The 17,535-nt window shown below is 56.0% G+C and overlaps 2 protein-coding genes across 7 annotated transcripts; one reads left to right on the plus strand and one right to left on the minus strand.

Moving 5' to 3' along the window:
• The first annotated feature begins 389 nt into the window (after nt 1-389).
• CDH24 (cadherin 24) lies at nt 390-10,427 on the plus strand. Of its 6 annotated transcripts, none has more exons than XM_057488584.1 (14): nt 391-534; nt 2,060-2,360; nt 2,550-2,844; nt 2,980-3,138; nt 3,211-3,378; nt 3,555-3,742; nt 3,923-4,024; nt 4,114-4,367; nt 5,343-5,479; nt 7,761-7,882; nt 7,964-8,075; nt 8,288-8,536; nt 9,096-10,105; nt 10,195-10,427. In XM_057488584.1, exons 2-13 carry the CDS (start codon nt 2,160-2,162, stop codon nt 9,593-9,595), a joined length of 2,487 nt encoding a protein of 828 aa, XP_057344567.1. In that variant the 5' UTR covers nt 391-534; nt 2,060-2,159; the 3' UTR covers nt 9,596-10,105; nt 10,195-10,427. The 6 variants fall into 6 exon arrangements, with proteins under 6 accessions (XP_057344570.1, XP_057344567.1, XP_036740498.2 ...); XM_036884603.2 differs by having other exon boundaries at nt 3,019-3,138; XM_057488587.1 differs by lacking the exon at nt 10,195-10,427 and having other exon boundaries at nt 390-534; nt 9,025-9,160.
• Nucleotides 10,428-14,015: 3,588 nt separating this feature from the next.
• Nucleotides 14,016-14,903, minus strand: PSMB11 (proteasome subunit beta 11). The gene has a single exon (XM_036884583.1). It carries the CDS (start codon nt 14,901-14,903, stop codon nt 14,016-14,018), a length of 888 nt encoding a protein of 295 aa, XP_036740478.1.
• Nucleotides 14,904-17,535: the final 2,632 nt, after the last annotated feature.

Here is a 17,535-nt window from a genome sequence, read left to right on the forward strand (position 1 = left end):
GGGGCCTCTGCAGCAGACTCCTAAATCCCAGTCTCACCACGCGCTAGCCCTTCGCCCCGCTGCAGGAGGGCGTGTGGGCCTCTTCGCGCTCCCGGGTGCACCCTCCCTGCCCTGTCAGCTCTTGGAAATGTCCTGGCGCCGTAGCCCGGACGTTCTCCCGCCCGGCTTTCCCGCCGGGCGTTGCGGGACCGACCCGGGAGGAGCGCCGCATCTGTATGCGCCCGATAGCCCGGCAGGGCCGAGGGGGCGGGCGCCAGGCGCCGTCCCCGCCCCCGCCGCGCGGGCCCGGGCTGGCCGGGGAGGGTCGGAGGCTGGGCTCTCTCCCGCGCGGCGCGGAGCCGCCTCGTTCCTCCGCAGGCGGAGCCTCATTCCCCCGCCCCCTCCGTCTCGCTCCCTTGTTCTCGCCGGGGCCGCTCAGACCTGCAGCGGAGCCGCGGCTCCGGTTCCGATCGGCTTGGGGCTGCGCCCCTGGGACCCAGCGACTGGGGCGGGTGTGGGCGCTCACCGTGGGGCTGGGCTCCTCAGCACTGCCAGGTAAGGGCGCCTGCCCTGGAGCCCCGGGTGGGGAATCGGCGGAGGGGCAGCGGGGGGCCCGCAGCCTGCTGTTGTCTTCAGAGCGGTGCGCTCCGCGGCTGGGAGCCTACTGCCGGCTCCCTTCTCCCGCGCTCCGCCTCTTTCCCTTCTTGCTTCACATCTCTCCCTCTTTTCCCATTTTCCTCTCCCTTGATTTCTCTTCACCCAGCCTCCTGTCTGCCTGTTTGCCTCCTCTGCCCCTTCCCTCTCTCTCCTGCTCGGTCTTTCTCCATCTCCTCTTCGTCTTTGCCTTTTCCTTCCTCTACCTTTCTTTCCTTTCCTGTCTTTCTCTCTTCCTTTTCGCGCTCTCCTCTCCGTCCCCTATTCCTCCCCTCGCCTCTCCTATTCCCTTCCCGCTATCCGGTTTCCCACTCCTCTATCCCTTTCCTTCGCTCAGTCCCGCCTCCCTCTCTGGTCCCCGGCTCCCCTCCGGCTTCCCTCTTCCCTCGGGAGGGAAAGGACTGTCAGGTGTGTGTCTGCTCTGGAGGAGGAGGGGCGGTAGCCACAGCTACCTGAAGGTCCCCCCTAGGAGGAGAGGGAGGAGACAGCAGCAGGCAGTGTCTTCTCTCCCGCTGCCTTCCCGCAGCCCCTCCTGGCTGCCCCCTCTCCCAGAAAGAAGTTCCGGTCTCAGCCCGCAGCTGCGGGCTGCCTCTGCCTGCCCATCACACCTGCTGAGAAAGCCCCCTGCTCCCCGCCCACCCATTCCCAAACCTGGAACCTATGACTTCTGTGTGCCTTTCAGACACCCAGCCTGCTTCATTTAGTCTCTTTCCTTCTGTCTCTTGCTGCCTTTCTGTCTATGTCTCTGCCGGACAGTCTCTGGGTCTTGGTCTCACTCTCAGTCATATTGTCTCTAGTCTCTGGATTTGCCTCTGCCCCCTCTCCAGTCTCCTGGCCCTGTCCCCAACTCTACCCCCTCTTCTTTCAACTCTGGTGCCCCAATCTGCCTCATGAGCCAGGCCCCTTCAAGGACTTCAGCTGGCAGTACAGGCTGGGGGCCAGTTCTGGGGAGGTGGGGTTCCCCAAGGAGGAGGGACTTATATAGGGTCTCCACCCTGTTTTAGGCTACACTCCATGTCATCTCTCAGCCTGACCCAAGATACCGAGACCACACCTCCATGAATCCCAGCCTCTGGGTTTGAAGCCCTTCTCCTGATAGCCCCCATCTCCTCCAGCCCCCTGGCTTTATGCCCAACTAGGGAGGACAGGGGCCAGGTTTGGGGTTCCAAACCCTCCCAGCATGGCCTCTCATTTCCCCAGCTTCTCCACTCAGAGTTGACTGGCTGGAGATTTATCAGCTTGGAGGGCTGGAGGTGAATACAGGCATAGCCTGGGTAGAAGGAAGGATCAGACTGTCCGCTCTGCCTTAGTCTGGGTACTAGGCAGTGGGGTGTCTGGTTCCTTGGAGGTCTCCGCTTCAGCATTTAACTTTGGTGGGGGAAGAAATAGGGGTTTCCTTGAGCATGAACAACTACCTGTCTTGCAGGTGTGGATCCATGGGGTAGACCCAATACATCGGCCCCCCTGCCCAGCCAGCTCATGTCTCAGCACCCAGGGGCAGTGAACTCCCTGGCTGGAGCCCAAACATGTGGGGCCTGGTGAGGCTCCTGCTGGCCTGGCTGGGTGGCTGGGGCTGCATGGTGTGCCTGGTAGCCCCAGCCCGGGCCTGGGCAGGGTCCCAAGGGGGCCAAGGACCAGCACTGCTGCGGAATCGAAGGAGCTGGGTCTGGAACCAGTTCTTTGTCATTGAAGAATATGCCGGTCCAGAGCCCGTCCTTATTGGTAAGGTAAGGAGCAACCCCTTCCATGTCTACCCTGACTCTTGAGGCCCTTAGGCCCTGCCCTGCAACTTCGTCACTTCTGCAGTGACCTTGGTCCCTCAGGACTCCCACACTCCACCCAATCCGGGACTTAGATTCTTCAACCTTCTGTCCCTCTGCTTGGAATGCACCCCCATTTTTCCCTGACTCCTACAGCTTCACTCAGATGTGGATAGGGGCGAGGGCCGCACCAAGTACCTGCTGACCGGGGAGGGGGCAGGCACCGTATTTGTGATCGATGAGGCCACAGGCAATATCCATGTCACCAAGAGCCTTGACCGGGAGGAGAAGGCACAGTATGTGCTACTGGCCCAAGCTGTGGACCGAGCCTCCAACCGGCCTCTCGAGCCCCCATCAGAGTTCATCATCAAGGTGCAGGACATCAACGACAATCCACCCATCTTTCCCCTCGGGCCCTACCATGCCACAGTGCCCGAGATGTCCAATGTCGGTGAGCCTCCCAGGTCCCATCCCCTGGAGCACTCTCACCCCTCCTTCCCTCTCTGCTTTCTGTCCCAGAACCCACCTCTTTCATTTCAGCCCTCTCCTGTCTAGGCCCCCTCATCTGCTGGTCTTCCCCACCCAGCCCTTCCCTTTATGAGTAGGGTGCCGGGATCCCCCACAGGGACATCAGTGATCCAGGTGACTGCTCACGATGCTGATGACCCCAGCTATGGGAACAGTGCCAAGCTGGTGTACACCGTGCTGGATGGACTGCCATTCTTCTCCGTGGATCCCCAGACTGGTAAGGATAGAACTCAGGAGCTTGTGGGGCAGCCATGGGCACAGGTGCCCCTGACCGGTCCTCTCTCCCTAGGAGTGGTGCGCACCGCCATCCCCAACATGGACCGGGAGACACAGGAGGAGTTCTTGGTGGTGATTCAGGCCAAGGACATGGGCGGCCACATGGGGGGGCTGTCGGGCAGCACTACAGTGACGGTCACCCTCAGCGATGTCAACGACAACCCCCCCAAGTTCCCTCAGAGTAAGGAGCCAGTGCTGCTGCTGAACCATCCTTTGACCTTGCCACCCCTACCACCTCTGGAGACACCTTCCCTCCCTAGCCCTCCCCCAGCCAGGCCCCTGGGGAAGGAAGTGCTGGGAGAGGGAGGAGGACTGGGGACCTCTCTAAGAAAGTCTCCCCTCCATCCACCCCCCAAGGCCTGTACCAGTTCTCCGTGGTAGAGACGGCTGAGCCGGGCACCCTGGTTGGCCGGCTGAGGGCCCAGGACCCAGACCTGAGAGACAATGCCCTCATGGCGTACAGCATCCTGGATGGGGAGGGGTCCGAGACCTTCAGCATCGGCACAGACTCCCAGGGTCGAGATGGGCTACTCACAGTCCGCAAGGTTAGCCTCCTGTCTGCTGACATTTGCAGACTCACTCATATCTGCCTCCTGCCACACAGGGCACACTTCTAACTGGGCTAGAATAGACTCAGGTCTGCTGTATTGGAGCGTAGAGATCTTTCACATGAGGGCCTGGGTTCCAGAAAGGGGAAGTGACTGACTCAAGCCTTCATGCCGCAGATCTACTTGGAGCTGGCAGTAGACCTAGAGTTACCGACCCCGACCCCCAAGGCTACTGCCCCTCTGGTGCCTGCCTTTCCTCTCAGGAGGGCTAAGCACTGGGTATGTGTGGAAAAGGGGCTTCTCACCTGGGAGCCTGGGTCTACACTCGTTTCCACATACATCAGTTGCTCCATCGCCCTTCACCCTAGCCCTTAGACTTCGAGGGCCGTCGCTCCTACTCCTTCCGAGTGGAGGCCACCAACACGCTCATCGACCCAGCCTACCTGCGGCGAGGGCCTTTCAAAGACGTGGCCTCTGTGCATGTGGCTGTGCAGGATGCCCCAGAGCCACCTGCCTTCACACAGACTACCTACCAGCTGGCAGTTCCTGAGAACAAGGCTCCCGGGACCCTGGTGGGCCGGGTCTCAGCCGCTGACCTGGATTCCCCTGCCAGCCCCATCAGGTGAGCTGGAGTGTGGGCTGGGCCAGGGTCTGCCTGGGAAAGGAACCTAGTGGCAGGCTCTTCCCACCCAAGGACATGCCCCCTCTACTATAAATCTCACTCATCTCCTAGCAGAGGTCTGTCTGCCGCCAGCCTGGGGGACAGGGGAGGGCTAGAGGACCTGGCTAACCACTCCTCAACTCTCCACCCATCCTTCCACATGAATAATAGTGGCACCTCCCAGTGGTGGTGCCAGCAGATACCATCTCATCTGAGTAATGCGATTGATCAACTGATCGCTACCACTGTTATTACTCCCTCAGTGCTTCCCATTTCACCCACTTGATAACATTTGGGGCTCACAACAGCCCTGTGAAATAGGCATTGTCATCATCAGTTGTTTTAGAGGCGAGGCCCTGAGAGGGTAAGTAACTTACCCAAGGTCACACAGTAATAGCAGAGCTGAGATTCAAATCCAGATTTGTCTGCCTCGAGAAGAGCCACTCTTTCCACCTGTCCACACAGCATCCCTGTCACAGCACTGAGCGAGGTGCTGGTGTCATTCCCATTTTGTAGTTGAGTAAGCAGAGGTTAAATGATTTGCCCAAGGTCATACAGCTGGTCTAAGGCAGAGCACACCTGCAACACAGGTCCCTGGATCCCCAGAACAGAGCCCAGCGGTCTGAAAGACAGGCAGCATTTATCCCTGCTTCCACCCCTTCCCATCTCTCGTTTCCCATCCCCATGAAACCCAGTCCCCATGAGTCTTAGGGCAGCTGTTTAATGTTGGTGACTTCCCAGGAACATTTGTCTTTTAAGGAGACCCTAACATGAATTATGGCTCTGGGTGCATGGGCAGGCTCCACCCAACAAGCTCCGGCCCTTTGCCCAGATGAGTCATGAGGCCCAGCAAGGTGAACAGAGGGAGGGAGGAGCAGCAGCAAGCTCGCACCCTGCCCCCCAGATCAGCCCCCAGCTCAGCTCCATCTTTCCCAGATACTCCATCCTCCCTCCTACGGATCCAGAGCGCTGCTTCTCTATCGAGCCTGAAGACGGCACCATCCGCACAGCAGTGCCCCTGGACCGCGAGGCTCGTGTCTGGCACAACCTCACAGTGCTGGCCACAGAGCTTGGTGAGGAGGCCTGGGCCCCCTCAGGCCCAGGAGAATGCAGCAGCCTCCCAACAGAGCAGCCATTCCTGAGCATGGGGTGGGAAGGGCGGTCACTGCCAACACACCCTCACCAGTGCACAGCTGCTGGGTCCCCAGCCTGCATCAATCCCACCAGGCAGGCCTCCTGGTCTCCTGGGCTGGGTGCAGTGGCTCTGCCCTAGTGTTGGGCTGACCTTTGGTTTGCCCCCACACCTGACTTTCCCCAATCAGGAAACAAACCTAACCTCAAATAGCTCCTGACCCCTAATGAGGCCAGCCTGCACCCTGGCCACTCTGCTTCAGGCTGAGGCCAAGGGCCAGCTCAAGGCTAGGCATCTCCTCTGGGGGGACCCCTAGCAGCCCCTTCCAGGGAGGCCATGTGGCAGAAAGCAGCCAGCTCTGTGTGATGGCCCTGTGTGTCACCAGTCACCAGTAGCACGGTCTGGCTGCCTCTGGGCAGCCCTGGTCCATGGACACAGGGTAACCTCCCTCCTCTCTGTGAACTGCCCTTGTCAGCACCTGCTCACACCCCAGGGCCTCCTACATTGGCTATGTCTTGGGTATGGGCACTGTCACTGCACACAAATGCCTAGACATGTCAGTGGAGAGCTATGTGCGTGTCTACTTATGTGTGTGTGTAACTCCATGTATGTGGAAAATCCATATATATACACACACACATATATATGAGTACATATCTGTAATTGGATATATATGTGTGTGTAGTTGAGTGTGTAGAATTACATTTATAGTATTTGCCCACGTGTAATTGGATGTGTGTAGTAATAGGTACAAGTAGCTGTTTGTATATATTGTTTTGTGTACATGAATATTCACAGACAGATAATAATGTTACTTCTTGCATATCAGGCACTGTTCTAAATACAAAATATGGATTAATTCATAATCATCACTACAACTTTATGAGGGAGGCATGATTATCTCCCCATTTTAAAATGAAGACTCGGGCAAAGACAAGTCAAGTAACTTCCCAAGGTCACACAGACACTAGGTAGTGGAGCTGGCAGACCCAGTCACGCTGCAGAGTCTGAGCAGTTACCTCCTCCACCACGCTGCTTCACCTAGGTGTTGCATTGTATGCGTATGAGTTTTTGTGTCCAGAGAGCTGTCTGTTATGTGGCAGTGCATGTGTGTCTGTCCATGTGAATGTCCCTGTGTGTATATATAAGTATGTTTGTAGCTGCCTGTGTATACATAGCCCTGTGTATATGTCTGTGCGTGCACACGTGTGTGTGTGTGTGTGTGTTCCCCTCACTGTCTTCTTGCCCTCCTGCTCCTCACCAAACCCTGCTATCAACCAGCAGGTCCTGGGCCCTTACTTCAATGAAGGAATAGGCCTAGCCCTGTCCTGTCTCTGGGGTCTCCCAGGTGCCCTAGCTCGGAGTCCACTCAGCCTCCTCTGCCCAGGCTGTGACCTCAGCCCCTTGACAAGAAGGGCCAGCCAGCTCTCCCCCAACTTTTCCAGAGGCTCAGCCTAGGAGCAATGAGCAGCGAGGTGGGCAGGGATTCCTGTTTCCATTCTCTGGGATGGCATTAGCCATTACCCTAGTGAGGAGCGAGGCAGGGTAATGGTGGCGAGCCACCTGATGAAGGGGCAGATGAACAGGGAGCCTGAGTCTGGCTGTGGTGCCCAGGCTGGCCTGGCTCTGTACCCTGTGCATCATGCAGCTCCTCCCTCCCCAAGGTCAACTCTAAGTGACATTGCTACACCACAGCCTGCTAGACCTCTGATAGGGTGTGCGTGTGTGCGTGTGTGTGTGTGTGTGTGTGTGTGTGTTCATGTGCGTGTGGGTCCTCCCACTGGTATTGTGCATGAAAATGCATTCTTGGCTCTGGGGTCGGGGGTGGTACTACATTCACTGTATATGTCAAATATCCATTTCATGTATGTTGCATTTTTTTACATGGTATGAATGTGTTTTATATTTCATGGCTATTTTCTGTGTGCATCTTCTACTTACCTTTCATTTACGGTGCATGTGTCCTTCATGTGGGTTATTGTATATGTGTATCATGGGCACTACCTTCCTGCTGAGTATATACTGCACATATGTTGGGTACTGCATGAATGTTGCATGCACTTGGTGGTGTTCCATTCATTTCGCAACCTTGCTGCTTGCATACTGCATGTATATATCGTGTATTACATGTGCATGCTATGTGCTACATGTGGCATCCACACCCACCACGTGTGTGTTGTGTGTGCATGTATGGGGTGTGTGTGTTCATGTTCTGGCTTCAGACAGCTCCGCACAGGCCTCCCATGTGCAAGTGGCCATCCAGACCCTGGATGAGAATGACAATGCTCCCCAGCTGGCAGAGCCCTACGATACCTTTGTGTGTGATTCTGCAGCCCCTGGCCAGGTGAGCCGCTGAGGCAGAGGGGTTGGGACCTCAAGACCTTCAGCAACCCACTCCATACAAGGCCTCTCTTCTTCCTTCCAGCTAATTCAGGTCATCCGGGCCCTGGACAGAGATGAAGTCGGCAATAGTAGTCGCATCTCCCTTCAGGGTCCTCTGGGCCCTGATGCCAACTTCACTGTCCGGGACAACCGAGGTGGGTGGCTTCCTACAACCATGCCCATGCCCGTGTCTCCTCCTCTCCTCCTCCACCCCCCAGTCCGGCCTGCCGGATCCCTGCCCACCCATCTGGGCCCTCCACCCAACAGAAGGTAGATGTGGATTTGTACATTTGCTCTTTGCAAAATGGGAAGTGTGTCCATGGGAAGGTGTCCCAGAAGATGCCCCAACACCTTCCCTCTCCCACAGATGGCTCGGCAAGCCTGCTGCTGCCTTCTCGCCCTGCTCCAGCCCGCCAGGCCCCCTACCTGGTCCCTGTTGAGATGTGGGACTGGGGGCAGCCGCCCCTGAGCAGCACTGCCACGGTGACTATCAGCATGTGCCGCTGCCGGCCTGACGGCTCCGTGGCATCCTGCCAGCCTGAGGCTCAGCTCTCACCCACTGGACTCAGCACCGGGGCCCTGCTTGCCATCGTCACCTGTGTGGGCACCCTGCTTGGTGAGTCAGGCCACAGTGGGACATAGATGTGGGGTCCACACACACGTAGTGTGGAAAGGAGTCAGGACCTCTGGAATTGGGAAAATCTGGCCTAGAGCTTGAAGGAACCCTCATGCCTGGATTTTCTCATCACCTGATGCATCTGAGAGAAAAGCTCTGGTGTCATGTCCCTGACATACCAAGCCATGATGACAGTAACAGCCAAAAACCTGTTTACTAAGCTGGGAACCTGGGCCGCATGTGACTCATGGCATATCCCCTTGTGGTATTTCACTTAAACCTTCCAACAACCCTAAGATGTAAATAGTTTCCCTCTTCTCCACACAAGCAGTCTAAGGGTCAGAGAGGTTCAGAGAAGTTAAGCTACTTCCCATGGGCACACAGCAAGTAAGCAGTGAAGTGAAATGAGGTTTGCCAGATGTCAGACCGAGAACTTGCCACCCCTTGGCCACACTGCCTCCTCTGACACCACACCCGTCTGCCTGCAGTTCAGAGTGGAACCAGGCCGCCCTGTTCCGGGCCCGACCGGCTCAGCGGCCTGTTTGTGCCTATCCTGCAGCCCTAGTGGTGCTTTTCGTGGCCCTGCAGCGGCAAAAGCAGGAAGCACTGATGGTGCTGGAGGAGGAAGACGTCCGTGAGAACATTATCACCTACGATGATGAGGGAGGCGGGGAAGAGGACACGGAGGCTTTTGACATCAGTGCCCTGCAGAACCCCGACGGGGCCTCCCCGCTGGCCCCAGGCCCGCCTGCGCGCCTCGATGTGCTGCCCCGGGCCAGGGCATCTCGCCAGCCCAGGCCACCTGGCCCTGCCGACGTGGCCCAGCTCCTAGCGCTGCGGCTCCGTGAGGTGGATGATGACCCCAGTGTGCCACCCTACGACTCCGTGCAGGTGTACGGCTACGAGGGCCGGGGCTCCTCCTGTGGCTCCCTCAGCTCCCTGGGCTCATGCAGCGAGGCCGGCGTTGGCCCCGGCCCCGCGGAACCACTGGACGACTGGGGGCCACTCTTCCATACCCTGGCCGAGCTCTATGGGGCCAAGGAGCCCCCAGCCCCATGAGAGCCGGCCATGGCCCTGCCCGCCGTGTTGGGGCAGCCGATGCAGGCCCTCTGAGTGACCTGGCCAGGGATCCAAGCAGGCGGCAGCAGCCCAGGGGCCACCACGCCTCCTCCTGTCCCTACATCCTTCCTGCCAACTTATGCTGAGCAACCTCCCCCTTACCTTCTTCCTCCTGAGTTGTCTGTGTGTGTCTCTCCAGGCATCTCTGTCTCTAACACTCTCCCTATCTGGGTCTGGGTTATATGGCTCCGACTCAGAATCTCTGTTCTCTCACTGTGATTCCACTTTCTCGTGGCTCTGTTTTTGTCTCCCTGATTCTAAATTTCTCACAGAGGCCTTCTGTCTCCCTTGCCCACACACATGCTCTGTGTCTGTCTCCTGCCCACATCTGCCTGCATTTTCTCTTGTCCCTGTGATGAGCTTTTTGTTTTTTTCTGTTGCCCATCCCAAAAGCAAGAGAAACTGCCAGCCACTGCTGCCCACCCTCCTGCAGGGGATGTTCTGCCCCAGGTCAGTGCCCCTAGACCACATGGGGCACGGGATGGCCTGAAGCTCTCCCCCAGTCACCACCTCTAACCCAGACTCTCCTGTCTTTACAGACCTGCCCGCATGGTTCCATCCATCACTCATGGCCTCATCCTGGCTCCACTGCCTCTGGCAGAGAGGGGGAGCCATCCCACCTCCCAGGGTGAGAGCTCCAGCCCCCAGGGCTGCCTCCCTGGAGCTCTGTCCAGCTGTCGGGCCTGCTCTGGGCTTTAACTTGTGTGCTCCCCAGGCCCCAGTGGGGGGGGAGGGGAGGAGGGGGAAGAAGCTGTCCAAGGGGAAAGAGGGAGGAAGGGGAGGGGCCCCCATCTCTAATTTCATAATAAACAAACACTTTATTTTGTAACTCTGGAGCCCTGTTTCTGTTTGGCACTCAGGTTTCTGTATAGAGCTTCACTGGGCCAAAGATGGGAGGAGAGGCCCCATCTTATGCCCTCCAGCTCATTCCTTCTCCTTTGTGGGACAGTCCATTTCAAGTCCCTCTCTATCAAGATACGAGGAGATAATGACTTGTATCCCCACTCCCACAACCAGCTCTCTGGGTTCCCTTTTGGTCTCAAACTGTCTAAGGAAGTTAAGATGTGGGGACTGACCAAAAGGGAGGGTGGGAAGGAGAAGTGTGGGTGAGAGCTAGTGAAAAGAGGAGGAGAGATGAAAGACTAAGAAGAAAGGAACAGGGGTTCCAGACTAGGAAAAAATGTGAATAGGAGCAGCAGAGGGGGCAAGTCAGTCCCTCCAGGGGCCTGTGCTACCAAGTGGAGAAGGGTGCACCAGGTGAGATGGCACAGTCCCATCTGGGCCCCCTGCCCCCACCCTTAATTCTCCCTAGTCCCTCATCTTACTCTGCACAGAGCACAGAGAAGAAGGGAGAGGCACCAGGGAGGTGGCTTCTCAAGGTGCTCAAAGTCAACTGGGGAGGGAGCAGAGCAGAGTGGCCAGCGTCTCTCCCTGTGCACTCCTTGAGCACAGGAGAAACCCACCCAGCAACCAGAATAAGCCCCCACACCTTCTGACTTCAGGCAGGGCTCCTGAGTAGGTGAATCAGGACAGGTCCTTGTGCCCCACCCCTCCAGGTGTGGGGTGCTGGCAATCAGGGAAAGCGTCTCCAATGGGAAGAGGCCTGTCACACCTTCCACGCCTGCTTGGTTAGGGCAACCAGGTGGTGAGAGAACAAGGACCCTCACTCCAGTGCTGGAGTTGTCAGTGGACCTGCTGGAGCCTGGAACTAAACAGGCCTGTGCCAAAGGCAGGCTGTCTGTCCCCTGAAGGAACCATAAGAAGGCAGCACCCCAAGCAGAGTGCCAGAGGGACAAGGTCTCCCAGTTTAGGCAGGACAGGTGAGATCTATGCCCCTTTGGGCCTGCCCTGATTCTGCATCAGCCTTCAGGAATAAGTGGAGAAAGGAGGGGCTGGCTCCTGGGCCACCACCAGGCAGTGAGGGGTACACTGCGGTGGGAGGCCGGCCTTCGCCTGTCTTCCTGCCCTCCCTACCCCTTTCCTGAGATCCTCCTCGACTCATTAACTTGGAGGGAAAGTACAGGGGGTAGGGAAGCAGTCTTGTCAGCAAGACCCTTTGGCTTATCTTTGTTCTCAAATACCTCATCATCTGGAAGGACAGAGTTTGTCAAAGGGAGTAAAGGAGAAGGACCAGGGAAAGGGAAGGAAGAGTAGGGGAGAGGAATGGGAGGAGACCACAAGCATGAGGGCTCTCTCCTGTTCCACCCTCTCTGTCTGGGTTATGGGAAAACAAGGAGTCTTGAGCATCCCTCACCCTGCCTTTTTCACTCCGGGGGCTGTAAGATGGGGTAGAAAAACATGCAGAAGTAGCGAACCAGGGTGGTGAGCCCTGCTCCCACCATTTTTCTCAAAAAAGAAGTGGCTTTCACAAAGGCCTGGCTTTCTTCCCATTAGGGGCCTCTCTCCTTACCCAGATGCTGCATTTCATTTCCCTTCCAGTCTGTTCCCTGTCTTTGCACACAGGACCACACCTGCATCACCTGCCATATGCACGAGCACATACCTGTCCCAGATCACACACACCTGGACACAGACCCACACATCTCTGCACATGGAGATGCACCCTCTTATGCTGGAGGCAGTCAAACACTTGACCCAGGCAAAAGCTGCCCTTCCTCCTGTGCTGCAGAGCTAGGCTGGTCCACTGGTCCCTGACTTCCGATTATCATTCCCAGAGTCCTACACTCCTCCCGAGGCTGAGGAGTGCACAAGGGGTGAAGAGTTGCTGTGCAGGCCACCAGTCAGATGCCTGGACCCTGGTTCAAAGGCTAGACCTCTCTTGTATGGGGCACCTTTCTGCGGCTCCCCTTCCCCACCACAATTTCCTTCCCTCTGCCGCTCTGTTTTCCTTCCTGGGCTCCCTGACCTTCCCTCCCTCCTCCAAGTCATTCTCAGGAAAGTGAAGCCTGAAGGGCTCCTCTCTCCAGCCAGCTTCTGCCTGGAGGAATTCTTAGCCTGAGGTGCAAGGTTGGGGCTCCGGGCTGGGCTGGAAGCTGGGGGGAGGGGTGGCCAGGAGGGAGGAAAGGTGGCTACTCATCTTCAGACTGGACGCTGAGGGAGTGGGATGAACGAGAAGGTTCAGCAGCCTTCCTTTGGACCCCACCTCTTGGTCAACTATGCTTTCTCCCCAACATGAGGTGCAGAGTGAGGGGTAGGGGTGACCCTCCTGCAGATGTCAGCCTGTATTTCCACATCCCATGGGGGGCAGGCCAGGCAGGAGCAGATGTGCCAGCACCCACACAGCCCCCACCCTCTTTTCTCCATCCCCCAGAGGCAGCAACAGGAAGGAGAGGCTGGAAAGAAGGCAAAGGAAAGGAAAGAGAAGTCTGGCGACAGCAGTTACAGGCCGGAAAGCAGAGCACATGGGTGGGCTGTGGCCAGGCTCCAGGCCCTGGTGGGGAGGCCACATGAGACCGGGCGCAGGCAGCTTCCTTGGGTGCACCCCTCCCCAGGACCTCGGGCTCCCCTGGGCTCCTTCATCCCTGGACACCAGGCAGGGACTTGACCCAGCTACTCTCACCCCAGATGCCTGCAGGGAAGAGGGCCTGGGAGGAGGACCCCTGCCCGGCTTCGTCACCACCCCGCACTGCGCGATGTACCCTGCCGACTGTGTCACATGGTACCGGGTGCTACGGCGGGAGCTGCGGCTGCGGGCACTGAGGGACGGCCAGCTGCCCAGCGTGGCCAGTGCTGCCAAGCTCTTGTCAGCCTTGATGGCCCGCTACCGGGGCTGGATCTCTGTGTGGCCATGCCCCTTTGAACTTGTTTCCTCTCCTGTAAGCTGAGGATAATTTTTACCTCAAAGAGTTATCATGAGAACTGCATTCAGTAAGGGAGCAATGTTTACGGTCATTAGAGTCAAGCAGATGGCGGGGTGGCAGAAGAGCAGCAGGTGTGAGAAGCCTGTCACCACCGAGGGAGTGTCCACGTTGCACTGTCCCCCCCCCTTTGACTACTATCCCCACCTCATTTTGCTCCCAGCTATGCAACCTTACCAAGGTGAGAAAATGACAAAGACTCAAAGCTGAGATGAGGACTAAAATGGAAAGAAGAGACCAGAGATAGGATGGAAAAAAGCAGAAAAGAAAATGGCAAGAAAAGAGGGTCTAGCACCTAGCACAGCGTCTGGCATGCAGCAGGCACGCAGTGTTTGCAGAGAGAAGGACTTGGTGCCGAGAAAGAAGCTGGACCAATATAGAGTATCAATAGGAACATGTTGGACAGAGCCATCAATAGCTCCAGGAGGCAGAAAGGGATGGGACTGGGAACAAATGAAGCCAGGAACTCAGAAGAGCTGGAGTCAGTTGCTGTGGGGCTGCTGGCCCGTCCTTCACCCACTCCCTCTGCTCCTCACAGCGTCTCAGTCTCTGCAGGCATCCTGGACTCTCCCAGGCTGGCCCCCACAGAGTTCTACACCTTCATCAGCCCTGTGGCAGTTGACAGGCTCAGGGTGGGCCTGGCTGGCTTCCTCCTCGTCCTCCTCGTCCAGCTCTGGGAGCTCCTGCAGCTGTGCGTACAGCACCCAGGCATCGTTACGTGACATGTACTCCCATCCGCCCTCCCGCACATGGAAAAGGTCTACAGACCCCCCTGAGTAGGCATCGCGACGGGTGGCATGGGCCACAGCACGGCAAGCCAGGGCGTAGGCTTCCTGGGTGGTCATGTCGTAGCGGTAGCCACGGTCTAGCACACCATAGGCATAGGGAGAGCCAGAGCCCACCGAGAAGATGTTCCCCTGCAGACGGGTGCCGTCGCTGTAGACATAGAAGAGGGCAGGGCCGGAGCGGTCCCAACCACACAAAGCAGTGGCCACACAGAGATCCAGTCCCCGGTAGCTGGCCATCATGGCTGACAAGAGCTTGGCAGCACTGGCCACGCTGGGCAGCTGGCCGTCCCTCAGTGCCCGCAGCCGCAGCTCCCGCCGTAGCACCCGGTACCATGTGACACAGTCGGCAGAGGTGCCAGAGGTGGTGCCCAGGAGGTGCTGGTGCACAGGGATGACTTTGCATGAGGCCGGGCAGCACACGTAGTTGCCGCAGGAAGAGCGTGTGTCAGCTGCAGCAATGACTCCATGACGAAAGCGGAAGGCCAGGGTGGTGGTGCCATGGGCCAGCCTGGGGCTGTGGAGCCGCAGGAAAGTTTGAGGGGCACAGCCCCGGGGCACAGCCCAGCCACCAACCTGAGGCAGATGCAGGGATGGTTCCTGGGGGTCAGGGACCTTCCACTTGCACACATCCTGCAGAGCCATCCCTGGGACTGAGTGAAGGTTGGAAAGAGCAAGGCAGGGATTTGTGGGCTGGAGTCAGGTGGGGGAAGAGACGCTAAGGAGAAGCTGGGCTGTAGCCAGAACCAGCAAGGAAGGCACGTGACCTGTGGCTTCAATTCTCCCTAACCCCAAATCAGGCTTTGGGATTAGCTGATGCAGCAGACCCCTCCTCCTCAGAGGACCGACCACTGCGGGCAGACAGGACTAGGCAGAGGCGTCTCCACCGCTGGGAAGACGCTGCCCATGACACACCTGAGTGTTGCCCAAGGAGTCTCCTGTCTCTCATCCTCCAAACACCTGGATGGGGTGAGGCTGGGCTAACTGCCAAGGAAAGGAGGCACCAGTGGAAGGAGCAGACCTGGGTCACTCTGGTGTTTCTGGGGCAGCAGGCAGCAAAGACAGGCTCTGTCCCTGCTCTGAAAGAGTGTAAAGACAAGTTAGTGCTCTGACACAGCCAGAAGACAGTGCTGTGGGCCCACTGAGGCAGGGGTCCTTGATGTGGGTTCTGTCCTCAGGGCTCTAGGGCCAGGGAACTATGATGTTCAACTCACATTTTCACCTCATGGTCAAGGTGGGTAAAGAGAAATGGATTGAGAGAAGGAAAAAGAGAGAATAGCAAGAGAGCCTTGTGTGGGATGGGTTGTGGCAGGCGGGTGGGGGGGACCTCAGCTACCTGAAGGGCTAGGGTGAAGGAAAGCTAGAACCTGGAGCTCTCTTTCTCCTCTACTTTGAGGGTGAATAGGAGCCTCCATCTGCATATGAAGATGGGGTTCCTGACAGCCCTTTGGCAGTATGGCTTCTCTAATAGTTCACAATGGCAAGAAAGCTAGTTTGTAGGCCCAAGATGGGAGAAACAGCTGACCATGACCCCATAATGCCAAGGGTGGCCAAGGGTGGCCAAGGGATGGGGTTGGTAAACCCTGACATCTGGTCCTTCAGAGAAAGTAGACGTAGAGTGGGGCAGAGTGGCTGACTGCAACTGAACCATATGCAGTGTATTTTATTAAACTCTGCAGCTCAAAGGGGTGCTGTAGGTATGGGTTCATTCAAAGAAACAGACCCACACACAAAGGAAAGAGCCTGACCCCTCCAGCCATCATGATGGCAGGTGGGGCTGTGGCATCATAGCTTCCTGGAGTCTCAGTACTAAGGGCAAGTGTCAATATGTCATGGGAAGACTGGAGAAAGCAAGAGATCATGCTACAGTCCAGCCAGTCCTCCCTTCCTTTGTGCAGGACCACCTGGGAATCTTACTGAAGAGATAAGAATGTCTCCTCTTTCTAAAGACTAAGTCTTAGACACTTTATATATGGATGGGTTGCCACCTCCTTAGGTCAGGCCATTATCAAGACAGATCGGGACAGGTGAATGGCCTCCTGACTGGCCAACCCCTAGTCTCCCCATCTAATCTCCTCTCTCATCCTGCTCAAGGACATGTTTTTCTAAGTTATCGCTCAAATCCTGTGCCTCTTCTACGAGGAAATCTTGAAGGGCTACAATATCAAAGCCAAACCACCTTCTCCATACCAGGCTGGCATTTAAGGCCCATCCGTTATGGTCCAATCCTAATCCATCCACCACAACCTCTTTTCACTCTGTTCCTAACACATTTCTCACCTCTCCTTTATCTATTTGAATCCTACCCTTCAAAGTCTGGCTTAAGTAACACCTGTTTTGAAAAATCCTTCCCAGCTACAGGTTGGGAGAGCAGAGGCTGTTGTGGCTTTGAGGAGCAGTGGGACCCAAATGGTAGTGTTTAGGGAAATGAATCCAGACCTTCTCGGCAAAGCCTTTTGGTTCCCTAACTTCACCCCAGTGGATACTGACCTCCTCTCCCACCTCTGAACTACAGCACTTATGTTTTTCCTCCCCCCAACCCTTGATTTTACTAAGATAAAAATGACATACAACATTGTGTAAGTTTTAAGTGTACAAATAGTGACTTGATACATGTATGTATCTCAAAGTATTTACCATAATAAGGTTAGTTAACACATCCTTCTATTTTCATTGTTGCTGGTATGGTGAGAACATCTAAAATCTACTCAAAGCAACTTTAAATGTACAATACAGTATCTTTAACTATAGTCACCTTGCTGTTTATTAGATTCCCAGAACTTATTCCTCTTGTAACTGGAAATATATACCCTTTGACCACTGTTTCCCCATTTTCTCCACCCCCCAGCCCCCATTAACCACTAATCTACTCTCTGTGTCTAAGAGTTCAGTTTTGTTGGATTCCATATATGTGAGATCATACAGTATTTATTTATTTTTGTCTGACTTATCTCACTTAGCATAATAACCTCAAGGTTCATCCATGTTGTTACAAATGGCAGGATTTTCTTCTTTTTTATGGCTGAATAATATATCTGTATATATGTATATATATAATTTCTTCCTTTTGGAGAAATACCCACAAAGTGGAATTGTTGGACACATAAAGTTCTATTTTTAATTTTTTTGAGGCACTTCCACACTGTTTTCGATTGTGGCTGCACCAATTCACATTCTCACTGACAGCAGCACTTAACCATTTGTACCTTTCCTTTTTGAGGTCTCCATGAGTAGGGACTTTGGAGCAGAGAAATAATGTTAAGTTGGGAGCATATTA

Source organism: Manis pentadactyla, chromosome 11, assembly GCF_030020395.1.
Source record: "Manis pentadactyla isolate mManPen7 chromosome 11, mManPen7.hap1, whole genome shotgun sequence".
Taxonomy (NCBI): Eukaryota; Metazoa; Chordata; class Mammalia; order Pholidota; family Manidae; genus Manis; species Manis pentadactyla.

What these genes read in the sequence shown, in the direction of transcription:
- CDH24 (XM_057488584.1), top strand. Translation starts at nt 2,160, where the DNA reads ATGTGGGGCCTGGTGAGGCTCCTGCTGGCCTGGCTGGGTGGCTGGGGC. An exon ending in ATTCTGCAGCCCCTGGCCAG is followed by an intron (nt 7,883 to 7,963) that starts GTGAGCCGCTGA and finishes TCTTCCTTCCAG; the next exon opens with CTAATTCAGGTCATCCGGGC. An exon ending in CACTGTCCGGGACAACCGAG is followed by an intron (nt 8,076 to 8,287) that starts GTGGGTGGCTTC and finishes CCTCTCCCACAG; the next exon opens with ATGGCTCGGCAAGCCTGCTG.
- PSMB11 (XM_036884583.1), bottom strand. Translation starts at nt 14,903, where the DNA reads ATGGCTCTGCAGGATGTGTGCAAGTGGAAGGTCCCTGACCCCCAGGAA.